General features: G+C 44.4%; 1 protein-coding gene across 2 annotated transcripts in view; it reads right to left on the bottom strand.

The window, feature by feature from the left end:
- The window catches only part of LOC132398228 (gamma-aminobutyric acid receptor subunit gamma-4-like), a 245,000-nt gene that overhangs the window by 205,908 nt on the left and 19,375 nt on the right, over positions 1–19,717 (bottom strand). For both annotated transcript variants that reach the window (XM_059977356.1, XM_059977357.1), the window contains exon 2: positions 11,491–11,639. In XM_059977356.1, the coding sequence (XP_059833339.1) occupies positions 11,491–11,639 (149 nt within the window). The remainder of the gene's footprint in view (positions 1–11,490; positions 11,640–19,717) is intronic.

Here is a 19,717-nt window from a genome sequence, read left to right as displayed (position 1 = left end):
ACCAAGTATTTAACAACTAGGGAGTGAAGGAAATGAGATATGAATTATAATGTTCCCAATGTGACACTGATGTCCGAAGTACACAATCTACCAGGCTGACTGTTCTGTTGCTCACTAAGTATGTAGCAACACTGGGTGAGCTCACTCTGTGATCACTTCTGTATTCTGCCAGGCACCCTGGTATAAGATGCTGCAATATCCAGCCAGCCCTCACAATGGGGTGGATGATCAAAGCTCCATCAGGAGGGGGGCACACAGACAGTAGATCACTACTTCCAATGGCTGCCCTACCCACCATGGCAACAATGGTCAGTTTCTGCCCCAGCATGTGTCCTGACCACAGCCAGTCTAGCAACAAGTTAGCAGCTACTGATGAGATGCATGTGGGTGAAAGTTTCATTCTATCAGTGGGCGATTATTCTCCATGTTGGCCAGTCATACAGGGGGCTATATAGAACTTGTCCAGCAGAGATAAAATCTAAATTCTAAATCTTTTCTTGCTGAAATGGACAGTGGCCCTGTGTGGCTCTGGCCATGTTGGGCAACACCTGAAGGTAGTCTTGGTACTTCTGAGGACAAGTGACCCTAGAACAAGAGGCTCCAAGACACTCATATAGTGAACAGCCAAAGATCTGGCAAATGCAGAGAATGAGAAAGGGAGAAAGAGGCTTATTATCTACATGATGCAAGAACACAGAGGTCCAGTGTATGATTCACAAGAGACGAGAATGCAGGCATGGCAGGTAATTAGGAAAACTAACAATGTTACCATTCATTGTGACAGGAATTAAATATAAGATTTAATTTCATTGAATTGTTTTGAACAGAAACTAACTGATGATAGTGCAGTTGAAGGACGTTGAAGAGATTTGATAAGGTCCAACATGTTGGACTGGTCTAAAATGGTAAGTAGCCAAGGAATCCAAAGCAGTTGGGAAATTGGATGCAAAATATTTTTGACAACAAGAGGCAGAATGTGGAAATGGAGGGTTGTTTTTGTGATCAGAAGCCTATAACAATTTTCGGTGCTCGGTCCAAATTGTTAGTTATACACATTAACGTGAAGTTCAAAGTTCAAAGTAAGTTTTATTGTCAATGTACATATATGTCATCATATACAATCCTGAGGTACATTTTCTCGTGGGTATACTCAACCAATCTATAGAATAGTAACTATAACAGGATCAATGAAAGACTGGTCAACTGGGGCACTCAACCATAGTGCCGAAGTTAACAAACACAAATGCATATATAAATAAATAGCAATAAATATTGATCAGCTGCTAAGTTGGGCAGAGCAATGGCTGGTAGAACCTAATACTGATAAGCATGAGTTAATATATTTTGTGAGGGTGACATATCATGAATGGCAGGGCCCTGAGGAGTACTGAAGGACCAAATCCAAAGATTCCTGAAGATGAGGGGTGTTAGACTTCATTAGCAGGGACATAGAGTATAAAGAACATCAATATTTTAGTATAACTTCATAAAACACTGTTAGGCTATGAATGGAGGACTGGTTGCTAGACTACAGAGGGGATGTGATAGTGGAAACAGGCACTCTCAGAAGATTTTAAAATGTACTGTATCTAAATAAACGTTTGAATAACTAAATCAGAGAAGGCTATGGATGAAGTGCTGGTAAATGGGATGAGTGAAGAAGGTGCTGAATGGTTGGGTGGACGTGGCTCGCTGAAGGATGTATCTCTGTGTATATGACATCATTATGCAATAACTCTAAGAAAAAGATAGGTTACACCAGTTACATAAGATGTACTTCTACAGATGTACCATGGAGAGCATTCTGACTGGCTGCATCATCATCTGGTATGGAGGGTAGGGATCTACTGCACAGGATTGAAGTAAGCTGCAGAAAGTTGTAAAATTAGTCAGATCCATCATGGGTACTAGCCTCCACAGTATCCAAGGCATCTTCAAGGAGCAGTGCGTCAGGAAGACAATATTCATCATTCAAGACCCCCACCACCCAGGACAAGCCCTCTTCTCATTGTTACCATTGAAAAGGAGGTACGGAAGCCAGAATACAAATGCACAATAATGAAGGTGACTGCGTTGAAGGTGCTCCAGGGATGTGGAGTTACATTACTTTATTAGGAAGTGATCTGAACCTATTCAGTCCTGTAAGACACAGTTCATCCACTGCAACTTCCCACAATGTAGGAATGACTGTGGATCTTTGTTTTTTTTAATACAAAACAATTGCCAGTATCCCTGTGACATGAGTTGCCACATAAACGTAGTTGCAAAGCAACAATTGTAATCTCAACACCTAATTCCTCAAACATGAGAAAGTCTGCAGATGTTGGAAATCCAAAGCAACACAAACACAAGAAGCAAAATCCATTACACATTTACTCTATTGTATGAAATATCCAGTCCTGTTATATTAAAATCTGATCATTTGTTAATGTACTGTACATTGTGTAGGGGTGGGGATGGTGGTTATTATTGCCTAATTGATGGAGAGAACTACAGCTGTCCCCATGCACCTCCCTTGCCACTCATCCCTCCCCATTGATCTCCCTCCTAGCATTTATCTTTGCAAGTGGAACAAGTGACACACCTGCCCCGACACCTCCTCCCTCACTAGCACTCAGGGCCCCAAAGAGTCCTTCCAGGTGAGGAGACACTTCACCTGTGAGTTTGTGGGGATCATCTACTGTATCCAGTGCTCCCAATGTGACCTCCTGTATATTGGTGAGACCTGGCATAGATTGGAAGACTGCTTCGCTGAGCAACTTTGCCCTGTGCACCATCAAAAGTGGGATCTCCTGGCAGCACCCCCCATTTCGATTCTACTTCTCACTTCCATTCTAACATGTCAGTTTATGGCCTCCTCCACCGTTGTGATGAAGCTACACTTGGGTTGGAAGAGCAACACCTTATATTCCGTCTGGGTAGCTTCCAACCTGTTGGCATGAACATTGACTTCTCTAACTTCCCAAAATTCCACCCCCTTTCCTTCACTATTTTCCATTCCTGTTTCTCCCTCTCAACTTATCTCCTTACCTGCCCATCGCCTCCCACTGGTGCTCCTCTCCCTTCCCTTTCTTCCATGGTCTTCTATCCTCTCCCATCAGATTCCCCCTCCTCCAGCCCTTTAACTCTTTCACCAATTAGCTTCACAGCTCTTTACCTCACCCCTCCCCCTCACCTGGTTTCACCTATCACCTACCGCCTTGTACTTTCTCTCCTCCCCCCATCTTCTTACTCTGACACCTCCTCTTTCTTTCCAGTCCTGCTGAAAGGTCTTGACCCGAAACATCGACTGTTTACTCTTTTCCATAGATGCTGCCTGGCCTGCTGAGTTCCTCCAGCAGCTTGTGTGTACTGCTCTCCACTCCTAATTGATGTGGTTGTATGTACTTCCAGTGAGCTCCAATAACCACAACCCTGGAAGAGATGAATGGACACATGAAGAAACCTTCAGAACATCTTCAAATCCAAATGTGCTTTGCAGCTAATGAGTTTATTGACCAGATGGCTTTATCAGCCTCTTGTCACTAAAGCAGCCCTGTCAACAGCTGCCACAGATATTTGCTTTGTCCTATCCATCCCACCTTCCCTTCCCCTTCCTGCAACTAAAAACTAATTGGTTTTCTCTCCTGAGTTTTTTGGCCATGAATGTTCAGTTTTTCTCCCTCCACAGCTGCCAGACCTATTGTGTGTTCCATTTTTTTTTGTTTTGAATTAGATTTGCAGTCCTTTGATTTTCAAAGGTCATAACAGTCATATAGCACAGAAACTGGCCCTTCAGCCCACTATGCTTATGTCAACCATCAAGTACGCATGTTATTTGATTAAATAGGTACTGTAATGTGGGATAAGACATCGGTCTAGTGATCTGAAAGTCACTGGTTCGAGCCTCAGCTGAGGCAACGTGTTGTGTCCTTGAGCAAGGCACTTAACAACCCATTGCTCTGCGACGACACCAGTGCCAAGCTGCATGGGTCCTATTGCCCTTCCCTTGGACAACATCGGTGGCATGGAGAGGGGAAGGCTTGCATCTTGGGCAACTGCCAGTCTCCCATACAACCCTGCCCAGGCCTGCGCCCTGGAAACCGTCCAAGGCACAAATCCATGACCTCACGAGACTAACGGATGCCTAAATGTGGGAGTTTCTACCTCCACCATTCCTCGGGTAGGGTGCTTCAGAATCTAACAACTCTCCAGATAAAAACAATGTTCCTCTGATCACCTCCTGCCTCACCCCCCAGACCTTATACTCCTCACTTTAAACATCTCTGCCACCTTATCTCTGCCCTTCATAATTTTATGTACCAGGGCAACCCTCAGCCCCCTCCATGCCAGTCTATCCAATGCCATCTCCTTGTATCTGAATTAAATTCCATCTGGCATTTCTCTGCCCAATTTAACAGCTGATCAGTGTGAGACTACTCTCCTCGTAACAACACCAATTTTCATGTCATTTTCAAACTTGTTAATAATGACTCTAACATTCATAACTAAATCACCATACAGATTACAGAGGAGGAGGTGTTTGCTGTTGTGAGGCAAATTAGGGTGGATAAATCCCCAGGGTCTGACAACGTGCTTCTGTGGGAGGTAAGTGCAGGAATCGCAGAAGTTAAATGATCCTTAGTGACAAGTGAGGTACCGGAGGATTGGAGGATAGCTAATGTTGTTCCACTGTTTAAGAGAGGCTCTAAAAATAAACCATGAAAGCAGGGGTTGGTGAGCCTATAGTGGGAAAGTTATTCAAAGGAATTGGATACATGAACATTTGGATAGACAGGGACTGATTAGGAATAGTATACATGACTTCATGTGTAGTAGGCTGTGCTCTAGCCAATCTTGTAGAGTCTCTTGAGGAAGTTACCAGGAAAGTTGATGAAAACAGTGAATGTTTTCTACATGGACTTTAGCAAGGCATTTAACTAGGTCTCACATGGGAGGTTATTCAAAAAAATTCAGTCACTTGACACTCAAGATGAAGTAGAAACAAGAGAAAATCTGCAGATGCCGGAAATCTGAGCAAAGCACACAAAAATGCTGGAGGAACTGAGCAGGTCAGGCAGCATCTATAGGTAAAAGCATAGTCAATGTTTTGGCCAAAATGTTGACTGTGCTTTCTTTCATAGATGCTGCCTGGCCTGCTGAGTTCCTCCAGCATTTTGTGTAAATTGGATTAGACATTGGTTCTGTGGGAGATGCCAGACAGTGGTAGGAGATGATTGCCTCTTTGACTGGAGGTGTGTGACTAGTGAAGAGCCAAAGGGATTGGTGCAAGGTCTGTTGTTGGTTGACAGTGTGGTTAACTGGATCAGAAAATTTGTGAATGACACCAAGATTGGGGGTGCAATGGGCAGCGAGGAAGACTATCAGAGCTTGCAGTGGGATCTGAACCAGCTAAAAAATGGCCGATGGAATTTCATGCAGCCAAGTGAGAGGCATTGCATTTTGGTAGGACCAACCAGGGTAGGTCTTACACAATGAATGTTAGGGCACCAAGGAGTGTGGTATAACAAAGAGATCTGGGAATACCTGTCTATAATTCATTGAAACAGGCAGCACAGGTAGATAGGGTCATGACGAAAACTTTGGGCACATTGGCCTTCATAAATCAAAGTATTGAGTACAGGAGATGGGATGGGATGTTATGTTGAAGTTGCATAAAATGTAGGTGAGGCCTAATTTGGAGTTTTGTGTGCAGTTTTGGTCACCTATGTACTGGAAAGATGTAAATAAGGTTGAAAAAGAACAGAGAAAATTTACAAGGATGGTTACAAGGAAGTTTGGGGCATAGTTTTAAGGTGCTTGAAGTAGATACAAGGGTAGGTCAGAGGTAAGTTTTTCACACAGAGAGTGGTGCATGCATGGAATGCACTGCCAGCAATAGTGGTAGAGGCGGATACAATAGGGTCTTTTAAGAAACTCTTGGATAGGAACATGGAACTTAGAGAAATGGAGGAGTAGATTAGGACATTATTCCTTGGAACATAGATGATTGAGGGGAGATTTGATAGAGGTATACAATATTATGAAAGTTTAGATAAGGTCAGTGCAAGCAAGCTTTTTCCATTGAAGTTTGATGGGACTACAACTAAAGGTCATGGGTTGAGGGTGAAAGGTGAAATGTTTAAGGGGAACATGAGAGGAAGCTTCTTCGCTGTGAGAGAGTGGAACAAACTGCCAGTGCAGGCGGTGCATGCAAGCTCGATTTCAATATGTAAGAGAAATATGGATATACGTGAATAGAAGGGGTATGGAGGACTTTGGTCCAGGTGCAGGTGAATGGGAGTGGGCAGCTTAAATAGTTCAGCACAAACTAGATGGCTGAAGGTCCTGTACTTTTCTATGATTCTATGTTTCCAATATAAGTATTTAACAAAAGGATCTTTGTGGTATACTACTAGCTGCAGGCTTCCAACATTAAAAGTGACTCTCGACTATCAATTGTGGTCTCCTATTATCAAGCTAACTTTGGATCCAATTTGCCAACTTATTTTAGATTCCATGGGATTTAAATCTTTAGATCAACCTTCCATATAGGACCTTTCAAAGACCTTCATGAATTCCAAGCAAACATCAGTTGCACCATCCTCATCAATACATTTTATTACATCTGCAAAAGGATTAGTCGACTTAGTCACGCAGATTCTCCCTACAGCAAATCTGCGCTGACTGTCCTTGTTCAACTTCTGCCTTTTTAAATGATTGTTGACCTTGTCCCTCAGCAATTTTGCCAATAACTTCCCTTATACTATTTGAGGTGCGGTAGGCTCTGGCACTGAGCAGAATCTGGAAATCACTTGTCAGGGATCCTATGCTTGCACCGAGGTGCCCACTCACATTGAGTGCTGGAAACTCCTGCACTAGACAGCAGAACTACAAGGAAGGGCAGCAGCCCAAATTTCAGGTGTGGCTACAGAGGTCCCTGTTCCTGAGTTGCGTGATGGGAAAGGATAGGTTGGGTGTGTGAGGACAGGACATTACCCCTCCCCGCTGGCACTCGGTATTGCTACGTGTTGGAATGGTGGGAGTTGAGCAGTTTTAAACCTTTGCACTAAAGTGACACAGCAGGGATGCTTCCATTTTGTGGAAAGAAAATGAATTATATTTATGTGGTATCTTTCACAATGTCTTCACATCCAAAAAAGCTTTGCAGCCAATGAAGTGTTTTGCAATGTTATTTTATAGGGAGCATGGCATGCCAATTTTCACTTAGCCAAGTCCTACAGGCAGCAATGCGATAATGATCAGATAATCTGTGTTGGTGATGCTAGTTGAGAGAGAAATGTGCTGAGAGGCTGCAGAGGGTCCCTCTTTTCACAGATGCTGTAGGGAATTTTAAACACTGTCAAACAACATTCCTGAGGTGTTTTCTGATGGAAGTCTCCAGATGCCTTGAGGAGTAAATGGGAAGACTTGGATGTCCTAGAGCTAGTGATTCACTTACAGCTCTCTGGAGTACAAGTTGATACTCACTAAATCCCCAAGTGCCATGGATCATGCTGCAAGGAAAGTTTATCCGACCATGCCTGGTGAGAAATGAACCTACCATAAGAACGAGTGATAGAGAGAACTTGGTCTCCCTCCATTCAGCACTTTCACTGGAATGGAACAAGTAGACTACTGGAAATAGATCACTGGAAAAGATCCCCCTGATATGGGAGATAATCATAAGATCATTAAACACAGAGAAAAACAACTTGGCCCAAAATGTCTGAGCTGCTGTTTCTCCACGGGAGCAGGTTAGAGCAAAACTCAACCCCTCGATATCCCATGTAATACCTCTTCCTGTCCACACTGAGTCTTTTTCTCCAGCGCCCTATCCTTTCATATTCATCCCACTCTTATCCAATTGGTATAAACTTTAAAATCTCACTATCCAACCCTCTGTATCTTCTATTTTCCCATGCAGTCTGGTCTCTCATTCTTTAAACACTTCAATGGCACACTCACAGTAATCCTCACACCCCATCTATTGCTGAACTAATCCTGTTTCCCAGCTAACTGTCTGCACCACATCTAAACCCACTCTCCTTGTCATTCTTACATTACTCACGTTCACAACCAGCCCAGCTGTGCAGTTCTGATGCTCCCTGCTTCCAACCCAGCTCTCTGAACACACTTCTACCCATTCTATCTCCCCAGCCTTCCTGATACAAAGATAGGCAACAGTATAGCCTTCATTGCAAGAATGAAGACATCTTGCTCCAATTGGAAAGAACCCTGCCTAATATCTCTAGCCTAACTGTAAGAGTCATAAATTTACAAAGTACAAAAACAAGCCCTTCAGCCCACCATCTTCATACTGACCATTACACCCATCTGTGCTCATGATGACTATATGCCTTGCCTGTTTAGGTACCCACCCTAGTGCCTCTTAACATAGTTGTTGTTTCCGACCAGCACCTCCTCTGGCAGTTTGGGTGCCAGAGTGGCATGGCAGTGAGTGGGGCACTCTTACATCAGGGGTGTCAGAGTTTGGAGTTGAGTTCCGGCACCCTCTGTACATTCTCCCCGTGACTGCGTGGGTTTCCTCTGGGGGCTCCGACTTCCACCCACAGTCCATAGACACATTGCTTAATAAGTTAATTGGTCTTTGTAAATTGTTCTGTGATTAGGCTGGAGTTAAATAGGTGGGTTGCTGGGTGGCACAGCACGTTGAGCCCGAAGGGCCCATTCTGCATGATATCTCTAAATAATAAATGTGGCAGATATCAACCATTTACTGTGTAAAAGCTGCTACCATCCGGGAAGCAGTAGCACAGCATAAAAGCCAGAACCAACGAGCTCCAGGACAGCTTCTTCCACCAGGCCATCAGGCTGATTAATTCATGCTGATACAATTGCATTTCTGTGTTATATTGACTGCCCTGTTGTACATAGAGTATCATTTATTACAAATTACTATAAACTGCACATTGCACATTTAGACAGAGATGTAAAGATTTTTACTCCTCATGTATGTGAAGGATGTAGAAATAAAGTCAATTCTAATTATACTTCTAATTCAAAAGATTTCCCATCAGCCATTCTTTCAACCTCCACCATATCACTTTAATTCTGTGTCCTCTATTTTTGTACCCCAATTATGGGAAAGAGATTCTCACTCTTATTGACACATCTCATAATTTTATTCACCTTTATCAGGTAAATCCTTTGCTTTGTGGAAGCACCATTAAGAACCCCCAACACACAGGACATGCTATCAGGAAGGAGGTACTGAAACCTGAAGTCACACACTCAATGATTCAGGAACAGCTTCTTCCCCTTTGCCATCCAATTTCTGAATGGATATATTTACTGGCTAGAGTAGATAATCTTTAATTCACAGTTTTCATTATTATGTATTATATTGTACTGCTGCTGCAAAATCAACAAGTTTCATGACATATGCCAGTGATATTAAACCTGATTCTGGAAAACATATTCAGCCTATGCAGTCTTTCCCACAACTAGTGTTTTCCAGGCAACATCCTCAGCAGAAATCCGGAAATCTCTTCTGCAAATCCAATCCAGGTATCTCCTCAGCACTCCCTATCCAGGAATCTCTGCTGTACATCCTATCCAGGAACCTCCTCAGCCCATCCTATCCAGGAATCGCCTCAGCACATCCTATCCACAAGCTCCTCAGCCCATCCTATCCACAATCTCCTCGGCACATCCTATCCAGGAATCTCCTCAGCCTATCCTATCCACAATCTTCTCTGCACATCCTATCCACAATCTCCTCAGCACATCCTATCCAGGAATCTCCTCAGCCTATCCTATCCACAATCTCCTCAGCACATCCTATCCACAATCCCCTCAGCACATCCTATCCAGGAAACTCCTCAGCCCATCCTATCCACAATCTCCTCAGCACATCCTATCCACAATCTCCTCAGCCCATCCTATCCACAATCTCCTCAGCCCATTCTATCCACAATCTCCTCTGCACATTCTATCCACAATCTCCTCAGTCCATCCTATCCAGGAACCTCCTCTGCACATCCTATCCACAATCTCCTCAGCCTATCCTATCCACAATCTCCTCTGCACATCCTATCCACAATCTCCTCAGCACATCCTATCCACAATCTCCTCAGCCCATCCTATCCACAATCTCCTCAGCACATCCTATCCAGGAATCTCCTCAGCACATCCTATCCACAATCTCCTCAGCACATCCTATCCACAATCTCCTCAGCCCATCCTATCCACAATCTTCTCTGCACATCCTATCCACAATCTCCTCAGCACATCCTATCCAGGAATCTCCTCAGCCTATCTTATCCACAATCTCCTTTGCACATCCTGTCCAGGAACCTCCTCTGCACATCCTATCCACAATCTCCTCAGCACATCCTATCCACAATCTCCTCAGCACATCCTATCCACAATCTCCTCTGCACATCCTATCCACAATCTCCTCAGCACATTCTATCCACAATCTCCTCAGCCCATCCTATCCACAATCTCCTCTGCACATCCTATCCACAATCTCCTCTACACATCCTATCCACAATCTCCTCTACACATCCTATCCACAATCTCCTCTACACATCCTATCCACAATCTCCTCTACACATCCTATCCAGCAATCTCCTCTGCACATCCTATCCACAATCTCCTCAGCCCATCCTATCCACAATCTCCTCTGCACATCCTATCCACAATCTCCTCTGCACATCCTATCCAGGAATCTCCTCTGCACATCCTATCCAGGAATCTCCTCTGCACACCCTATCCAGGAATCTCCTCTGCATATCCTATCCACAATCTCCTCAGCCCATCCTATCCACAATCTCCTCTGCACATCCTATCCACAATCTCCTCAGCCCATCCTATCCAGGAATCTCCTCTGCACATCCTATCCACAATCTCCTCTGCACATCCTATCCACAATCTCCTCAGCACATTCTATCCACAATCTCCTCAGCACATTCTATCCACAATCTCCTCAGCACATCCTATCCAGGAATCTCCTCTGCACATCCTATCCACAATCTCCTCTACACATCCTATCCACAATCTCCTCAGCACATTCTATCCACAATCTCCTCTACACATCCTATCCAGCAATCTCCTCTGCACATCCTATCCACAATCTCCTCTACACATCCTATCCAGGAATCTCCTCTACATATCCTACCCACAATCTCCTCTATACATCCTATCCAGGAATCTCCTCTGCACATCCTATCCACAATCTCCTCTGCCCACTGTCTTCAGCACAACAGCACCCTTCCTTTAGCATATTGACAAAACTGCTCTCAATGCTCCACGTACAGTCTAACCAGTTGCAACGTAATATCCCAAATCTTATAATCTGTGCCCTGAATGGAAGAATACCACCGGTTATTTTCACCACATATCCACCTGTATTGATACGTTCAGGGAACTGTGAATGGAACCCTGACTTTCCCTCTGCTCATCTGATCTCATCACACAAGAGCAGCCTCTTGTGACCCTGCACTGAAGCACTGTTAGGTGAGCAACGACAAGCCTCTCACTTACTGCCAACATCTGGCCGCAGTTTGTTGTCATACCCTCCCAGCAACGAGTTGAGGATGTGTGTTGCATCTGCATCTTGAGACTTTGGAGTCAGCACCCAAGTCTTGTTCACCCCAACCTCATCGTCATCTTCTTCCTCTTCAAGTCTGCTCCTGTGAAATAGATGGAGATAGAATGGTTTGGTTGGGACATGGCATATCCAGCACTTATAGCCCATCCCCTTTGCCCTCAAAGAGGAAAATTCATCTCGTTCTACTACTGTCCAAGTGGTGAGGTTACGTCTATAGTCAGGTGAGGGAAGCAAGTCCGGCATCTAGACCCAGTAATGGAAAGGATATGGAATATATTCCCAAGTCAAGCTGGTCCTCAGCTTGGTGGGTGTTGTCACTAAGTTATTCCTAAACAAGTACAAGTATCCTGGAATAAATTCCATCTGTAGGACATAATCCCAAGCTCTGATGTGTCATTTTACTACTGACAATTTAGAGCTGGGCTCTACAGGCTGGTGATGGCTTGAGTTAGATCCATGGTGGGAGAGCACAGGAAAGAGTTGATCATTTCCATCCAAAGTATTCTGGGTCAACATCTGGCCTCAGAGGAGACATGGAATTAAAATGAGTAGCAGGGTAGAGGCAGAGGTAGGTGGATGTGGAGAGCTGAAGATGAGAGGGGGAGGATGGGTGACTGCAGGATATGGGTGGAGGAACTGAAGGCCAAGACCCTGAGGGTCATAAGTTTACAGAGACTATTAGGGTAGAAGTAGTAGATAAGGTGTGTATGTGTGGGGTAATTAACTAAATGGGGGGAGGTGGTGGAGAGGGTTAGAGGATTTAAAGGGAGTGAAGAGAAGGGGAATCAGAGTGTGAGTGGTGTATGGACAGAGGGGAGGCATGGAGTGGTCGGAGGTTGTGGTGATGGTGTTACTGTGGGGGAGGTGGAGGTGGCAATGTGATTGGAGGACGGAGTGGCTGAGGGAATGAAGGTAGAAGGAGGGTTGAGGGAATGAACCTGGAAGGAGGGTTGAGGGAATGGGCTCAGTGGATGTATGGGGATGGCAGAATCTGGAAGAGGTGTTAGAAATAGAAAGAGGAACTGAAGGTGTGTGGTGAAGAATGAGGGGTCAGCCATTCCTGACAATGATAAGGGAAAATGTCCTTACCCAGAGGGCTATTGGGACTTGTCACTGAGACATTCACAACTTAGGCCAACCGATTCTGGATGCCAATATCATCAAGTGACATAGGATTTATGCCGAATAATGGCACAGAGGTAAACTATCAGCCGTGAACTTATTGAATGACAGAGCAGGGATGAGGGGCTGAATGGCTTATTTTTGCTATGTTTTATGTTTGGATAACCTTATTGGTAAAAGGCTAACAAAGAGTGGAGGCAGGGTGGTAACCAAAAAGAGTCTTATGAGGCTGAGCTAGTAACAAGGACGTTGCTTCCAACTTTGAAAGGATCTAAAAGACAATTATTAAACAGGATTTAGAGGCAATATTGGCAATATTTTGCAATAAAGAAAAGGCAAAAGTATTGGGCTCCGTCCACAATATTCCCAAGCTCCCAAATGTGGGATTTATGTCAGAAGCTTACAAGTATTACTGCGATTTCAAGACAAGGTCAGGATAAATCCAACAACTTCAGGCCAGTCAATTTAATGCACAATAGGGTAACAAATGAAAGTCAGCACAGATTTATTGAAAGCAAGTCCTGTTTGACTGACTTGGTTGAGTTCTGTTATGAAGTAAAGGGGACGATTGATGAAACTAATATATCTTGTGCTCTGTGTTTGCAATTCTAATAGGTATTTGACAAAGTACCTTATAATTCATAAATTTGTTAGTAAGATGAAAGGGAGAGTAGCAGCGTGGGCACAAAAATGACTTGGGAAGAGCAGCGGTGAATGGTTGTTTTTTACTCAAGAGATCAGTGAAGTGACAATTAACAGTGACTTTGTGGTTTACACAGCATTCTGGAAAGAATGATACACAGTTTGGAATTTTAAAATTTGATGAAGTACAAAAATATGGTTAACCATCAGAAAAGTAACAAACCAGGATGACAGGCACCAACTGGGAAAAGGGTCAGATGCAGCTCAGTGCACAAAGGTTTGAAGTGGTGTATCTTGAACAATTGGTGTGGGGATAGGGAGAGCCAGGTGTGGTGGACACACACACCCCCACCCCCACCCCACCAATCCTTGAAAGAATGAGAACAACTTGAGAAGGTCAAAGAAATAAGCACATGGGATCCTTGGCTTTATTGTTCCAACAGAAGAAGGTGAGGGAGTCACCAGAATGGGTCCAAAGTAAGGAACTTAATTATGTAGAGAAATTAGAGAATTGGAGTTAAGATTAATGAGGAACCTAATTGTCCCATTCATAATCATGAAAGACTTTGAGAGAACCAACGATAAATTCTTCAGGGAAAGGAGCCCTAAGTGGGTTTAAATCATGACAAGTGTTTAGAATCAGAACGATGTAGGTTTTTGTAAATAAAACAAAGTGAAATGTTTTAGATTTAATGAAACCCATAATACATTTTATTGAATTCGGAGATCCACACACAACAACAACATATGAAAACTCTTTATGTTATAAGGTCATCATGTCAGACCAGCTTCTTAAAGTGAAACCTTAACTCAATGTTGATGGTTGTGAATTATGTACATTTCTCCCAATTACATTATCCTACACAGGCCCCCACTCCAGAATTCACTAAATCCGGCACAGTGAGCCTGTCTGGAGCTCAGATGAGCCTCCCAGCTCGGGTCCTGTGCTCCATGGGTGCAGGAAAAGCAGGTGTCTCTGGCTCATCCAGAGGTGTGTTTACACGCTCATGGTCATGTCGTGACAGCAGCTGCATGGGAATGGAATCTTCCGAATCTTGGTGGTCTGGTTTAAAATGATCTACCAAAACACATTCAGGTTTACCTCTCTTATCTATGATAAAAGTCTTTTCTCCCCTTTCCAAAAAGCGGAATGGGCCGTCGTAAGGGGACATTGGTGTGCGTCATGGTGGCTGAATACAATCGAGGTGGAATGTAGTTCAAAAGGAACCCAAGAGTGCAGTATGCCATGATGGGTGAAAAGGAATTGAAATTACTGAGGAGGGTGGAACGCTGTTGTGAGGCTGACCGGACAGTCGTGGTGCAGGAATGAAATCACCTGGCACTCGTAAGGCTCCCTGTATACCAGCAGCCATGGACGACTGCAGGTTCTCTTTTGGAGCTGTTCTGAGCCCGAGCAGGACCCATGGGCGCCGATCATGCCAACTAACATCGGTCGGGGAAGCCCTCAGAGCAGCCTTTAAGGAACGGTGAAACCGTGCACATTGGCCATTGGACTGTGGGTGATACACCACGGTATGACGTAGCCTAATGCAGAGGTCCTGGGCAATTGAAGCCCAGAGGTCTCAAATGAATCGGGGATGATGGTTAGAGGAAATATCTGATGAATGCCTGAGCCACATCTGTGGCTGTCATCAATAGTAGACGGACCTCTGGCCACCTGGTGGTACAGTCCACATGGTGAGGAGGTGTGTGAACCTGCTGGAGCTGGGAAAAGGACCAACAAGGTCCACATTAATATTGTCAAACCATTGCTCAAGGACCTCAAAAGGCACCGGAACATGACGGTTAATTTTTGCCCACCGGCTCTCCACAAAGACTGCAATCCAATCATGCGTGTTCTTTCTGAGGCTGTGCCAAACAAACTTTAGTGCAACCAGTTTCTGTGAGGCCGTCCACTCTGGATGTGAGAGGTCATGTGTGGAGTTGAAAACAGATCACCCTCAGTTTGAGGGCACTGTGGGATGAGGAGACATCGCACAGGAGAGAAACCCCAGTTTCCCAAACTTAACGTCAGCCAGCTGCAAGCCCATGACTGCTGTTCAGTAAGCCTGGACCTCTGGGTCAGCTGCTATGCCAGCATATTCAACCCGTATGTGTATGGCATCAACAGCTGTGAAAGGCAATCAGCCACAGAATTAGTTTTCCCCTTGGGATGTTGTATATCGGTTGTGAACCCGCATATGTAAGCCAGGTGGTGTTGCTGCTGTGCAGACCAAGGGTCTGATACTTTGACCATCGCGTGTATGTGGTCAATGAACGCTGTGAAATGGCGACCCTCTAGAAGAAAACAAAAATGGCAGGCAGCCAGATAGAGACCAAGAAGTTCATGGTCAAATGTGCTGAACTTCCTTTCGGGGGTCAGAGCTGCTGGCTGAAGAGGGCAGCCACACACCACTGACCTGTTGTTCATGCACAGCACCCATAGTACAGAAGTAATGACTATGGGGGCACTGGGGAGTTGGAAAGAGATGGTTTGGTATCACCAAATGCCCTGGTCATGTCCGCTGACCAGTCAAGCACTGACTAGGGGTATTGTCTTTAAGCACACTATACGGGGAAGCACAAGCTCAGCAGCCCGCAGAATGAAGCGACAATATCAATTGACTTGTAGTTTTTTTTGTAGTGCAGGGCAGTAGGATATCCAGAATAGCGGCTCTCTTTGATGGGAGAAGTTTCATACATTCTGCAGACATGCAATGCTGAGAAGTCAATAGCTGACAACCCAAGCTGGCATTTAGCAGGGTTAATAATCAACTCTAGTTGGCTCAGGTGGAGATGAAATATATGTTCAGATTTGAACACACTGGCGACAAGTATGTCATCCAGGTAAACAAAAAGAAAATTTAAGTTTTTTAATACAGAGCCCATCAGCCGTTGGAAAGTCTGTGCTGTATTTTTGCAGTCCAAATGGTATGTGCAGAAACTCAAAGAGGCTAAACGGGATTATCACAACTATTTTGGGAATGACCTCCAAACACACAGGCACCTGCTGGTAGCCCCAAACTGGATCAACTTTGGAAAAAAATGAACTTTTCAGCTAAATGTACATACCAATAAGCCTTGATTGTGTGGGACCAGGTAGTGATCAGAGGTGGTGGCAACCTTAAGGACCATATGGAGAGGTGAAGCCCCGGAGCTATTCGACCTGGGAACTATTCTGAGCCTTTCCATGTTGGCAATCTCGGTCTTTGCAGTTGTCAGCTTTTCTGGATCCAGTCTACGCGCCCGGGCCTGGACTGGCGGGATGGTTGTGGGACAATGGTACTCACCCCATGTTTTGTGACTGTAGTGGAGAATGTGGGCTCGATGAGGTCTGAGAATTCGCCCAGCAATTGAGTAAACTCACATGCAGTGGTGCATGCACTTGACAGACAACTTACTGGGGGAGCAGGGTAACAACCTAAAGCCCTTTACATCCAGAAGCCCCGCAGGAAACACAGAGGAATCTGCACCGAGCAGAGATCTGGCCATTTTAGCCAGGATGAAGTTCCCATGTGTAACATCACCCACTGAAGCAGAGTGTCACCTGTCCTGTCCCGTAAGTCTGGATCTTGCTACTGTTGGTGGCCTCCAGCGAGGTCTCATCGCTCTTTGCCTTCTCATCAATAGGCAATGTGACAGCCATGTCACACAAGGGTGTCCGTAAAGAATAGTAGACAATCCTGGCAGCTGGAACCCACTGTACTCACAGACCTCTTCTGTCCCGATGCACTGGCACTGTTGAAGCTGCAATGTGGTCAGCACTTCCTAGTATTCATACCAAAGCGAACATGGTCAAAGCACAGACCCTGTATCATCTTTTTCGCAGCTGCGGGTGTCCTTATGTTGGGGACCTTGCTGATCGGGCTTATTGAGATAGGGAAAGGAGGAATGATGCACTGCTGCCTGGCTGAGTATAGACTAGCAGCCATTTTAGCAAGCTGCCTAAAGTTCATCACAGATGTATTAGTGAGGGCTATGCAAACTTGATCTGACATTTTCTGCAGAAGAGCTCCTAAAACTTAAAAGAAAGATGGTGATTTTCCAGGAGAGACAGCACATGGTCCATGAGCTCCGATGTTTTAGCTCACTGAGGAGAGCAGATGTTTGGCGCACTCAGATTCCGACAGTCCAAAACTCTGTAAATGATGTTTTCAGCGATCGGTATTTATCATGTTCAGGCTGGTGTTCAAGCAGACACACCACTCTCGTAGCCATGGAAATACTGAGCAACGCTACCACGTAGTAGAATTTGGTGCTGTTGGCAGAGCGAACTGTGCCTCGGCTTGTACGAGCCAAACGATGGCATTTTGCTCCCAAAACTCTGGCAGTTTCAAAGTGAGTGTGTTGGCAGACATGTTCAATAACTCTGGAATCATCCTAAACCATCGGGGGCACAATGCAGGCTTTCACAAATAAAACAAAGTGAGGCATTTTATGTTTAATAAAACCCATAATACATTTTATTGAACTCCAAAACCTACACAACAAACTGTGCTAAAATCCTTTACATAATAGCCTCATCACATCAAACCAGCCTCTTACAGTGAAACCCCAGCTCAATGTTGATGGTTGCGATCTAGGTACATTTCTCCCAAAGACATTACCCTACACTAACAACTTGGAATTACGTCATTTAGATTTCTTTCACTTTAGAAAACGGGGCAGTGAAAACAGAACAAGACACATGAAGAACAGTGAGACAAGTAGCCAGATGGTCTGTTCTGATGTTAGTTGAGGATAGATATTGGCTGAGACAGTAGGGGAGAATTGATCAACCCTGACCAGACAGTGCTTAGGATCTCTTGGCCCTGCTTAAGATGGCAGCACTAATGAGAGTCCAGGCAGAGCAGCAGTGCACTCTTGGCTCTACGCCAAGGTGCCAGATAGATATTTGTAGGTGGAGCAGGACAGGATGTCCAACCCTTACCACAGAGGTGGGCACAGTTCCAATGAAGCCCTGGTTGATATTAAACATGACATTTCTGCATCATTATCAGAACCTTCACTGAGATTAATAGCTCCAATGACTGCTGGCATGGTGACATAGCTGATAGACTTGCTGTCTCACAGCTCCAGCTCAGGTTCAATTGTGTTATGGGAATGGAATTTACACTCTCTGCCTGTGACCCCATGTGTTTCACTTGGGTGCTCCTGTTTCCTCTTGCATCCAAGGGCTTGTGGCTAGGTAGATTAACCGTTTGCTGTAAGTTGTCTCTAATGTCTGGGTGAGTGGTAGATTCTGTGGGCAGGGTTTGTTGATAGGAACGTGGGGAAATAAAAATTAGATGAATGTAAAATCTGTATAAATGCATCGTTGATGGGTGCTGTGGACAATGAGCTGATCACAGAATCAGAATCAGGTTTAATATCACCGGCATATGTCGGGAAATTGATTAACTTTGTGGCAGCAGTTCAATGAAACACACGATTATAGAAAAATAACTGAATTACAGTATGTACATTTTATGTACAATCAGTTTATCTGCATGAAGATACTTGTACATTATGTTTCATAGGATTGATTTATATTTCTTGTGTTTCTTTATTTTATTTATTGTGTTCTTTATTCTTGTTATTTTTTTTATGCTGCATCAGATCTGGAGTAACAATTGTTTTGTTCTGCTTTACACTTGCGTACTGAAGAGTGACATTAAACAGTCTTGGATTGTGAATCCTGGGTTATTACAACACTGTGGAATTAAATCAAAATGATTATCACTGACAAATGAGCACTGTCAGTTCAGTATTGTCAACTCAACTAATACAGGTACCAGCGTCTACTGGACATTCTGCAGTGACTTACAGTACTAGGCAGACTGCATGAGGAGGACAGATTCAATCCTGAAAAGCACTTGAAAACCGGGTAGTTTCATGGTCATGCTACTGAGTTGAGTTTTAATTCCAGATTCATTTAATTGCTGGAATTTAAATTCTCCTGTGGTGAGATTTGAACACATGTCCCAGATGTGGGACTTTACAACATGCTTCATTACTCCAGCACTTGCTGTAGTTTGTTTTTCTAAGAGGATGAATTGAATCATGTAATCCACTTGTCCCTCTCCTTTAATGGGCCGCAGTTCAGTTTACTCTACCCCAGTGGACTGGGATTCCCCCCATTCCACATTCCATTCCTTGCCACACCCAGTGAGACAGAGACACAACCATTTCCTGACAGGACAGCAGAGTCTCTTGCTGCCCATCCCTCTGGGGTGCTGCCCCAGGAGACTCCTGCCCACGGCAATGGTTCAAGGAAATTTGATCTGCATTTACGAACCTTGTAGGAACAGTGCTGTCTGTGCAAGGAAGGGCTTTGCAGCTCAGAAAACAGTTGCTAACATCTACCTTTAAAGAAAATTGTCCCTTGGAATGCGACATTCATTGTTACACTGCCTG

This window comes from Hypanus sabinus, chromosome 8, assembly GCF_030144855.1.
Source record: "Hypanus sabinus isolate sHypSab1 chromosome 8, sHypSab1.hap1, whole genome shotgun sequence".
Classification (NCBI taxonomy): Eukaryota; Metazoa; Chordata; class Chondrichthyes; order Myliobatiformes; family Dasyatidae; genus Hypanus; species Hypanus sabinus.
This window is presented reverse-complemented; position numbering and strand designations above follow the sequence as displayed.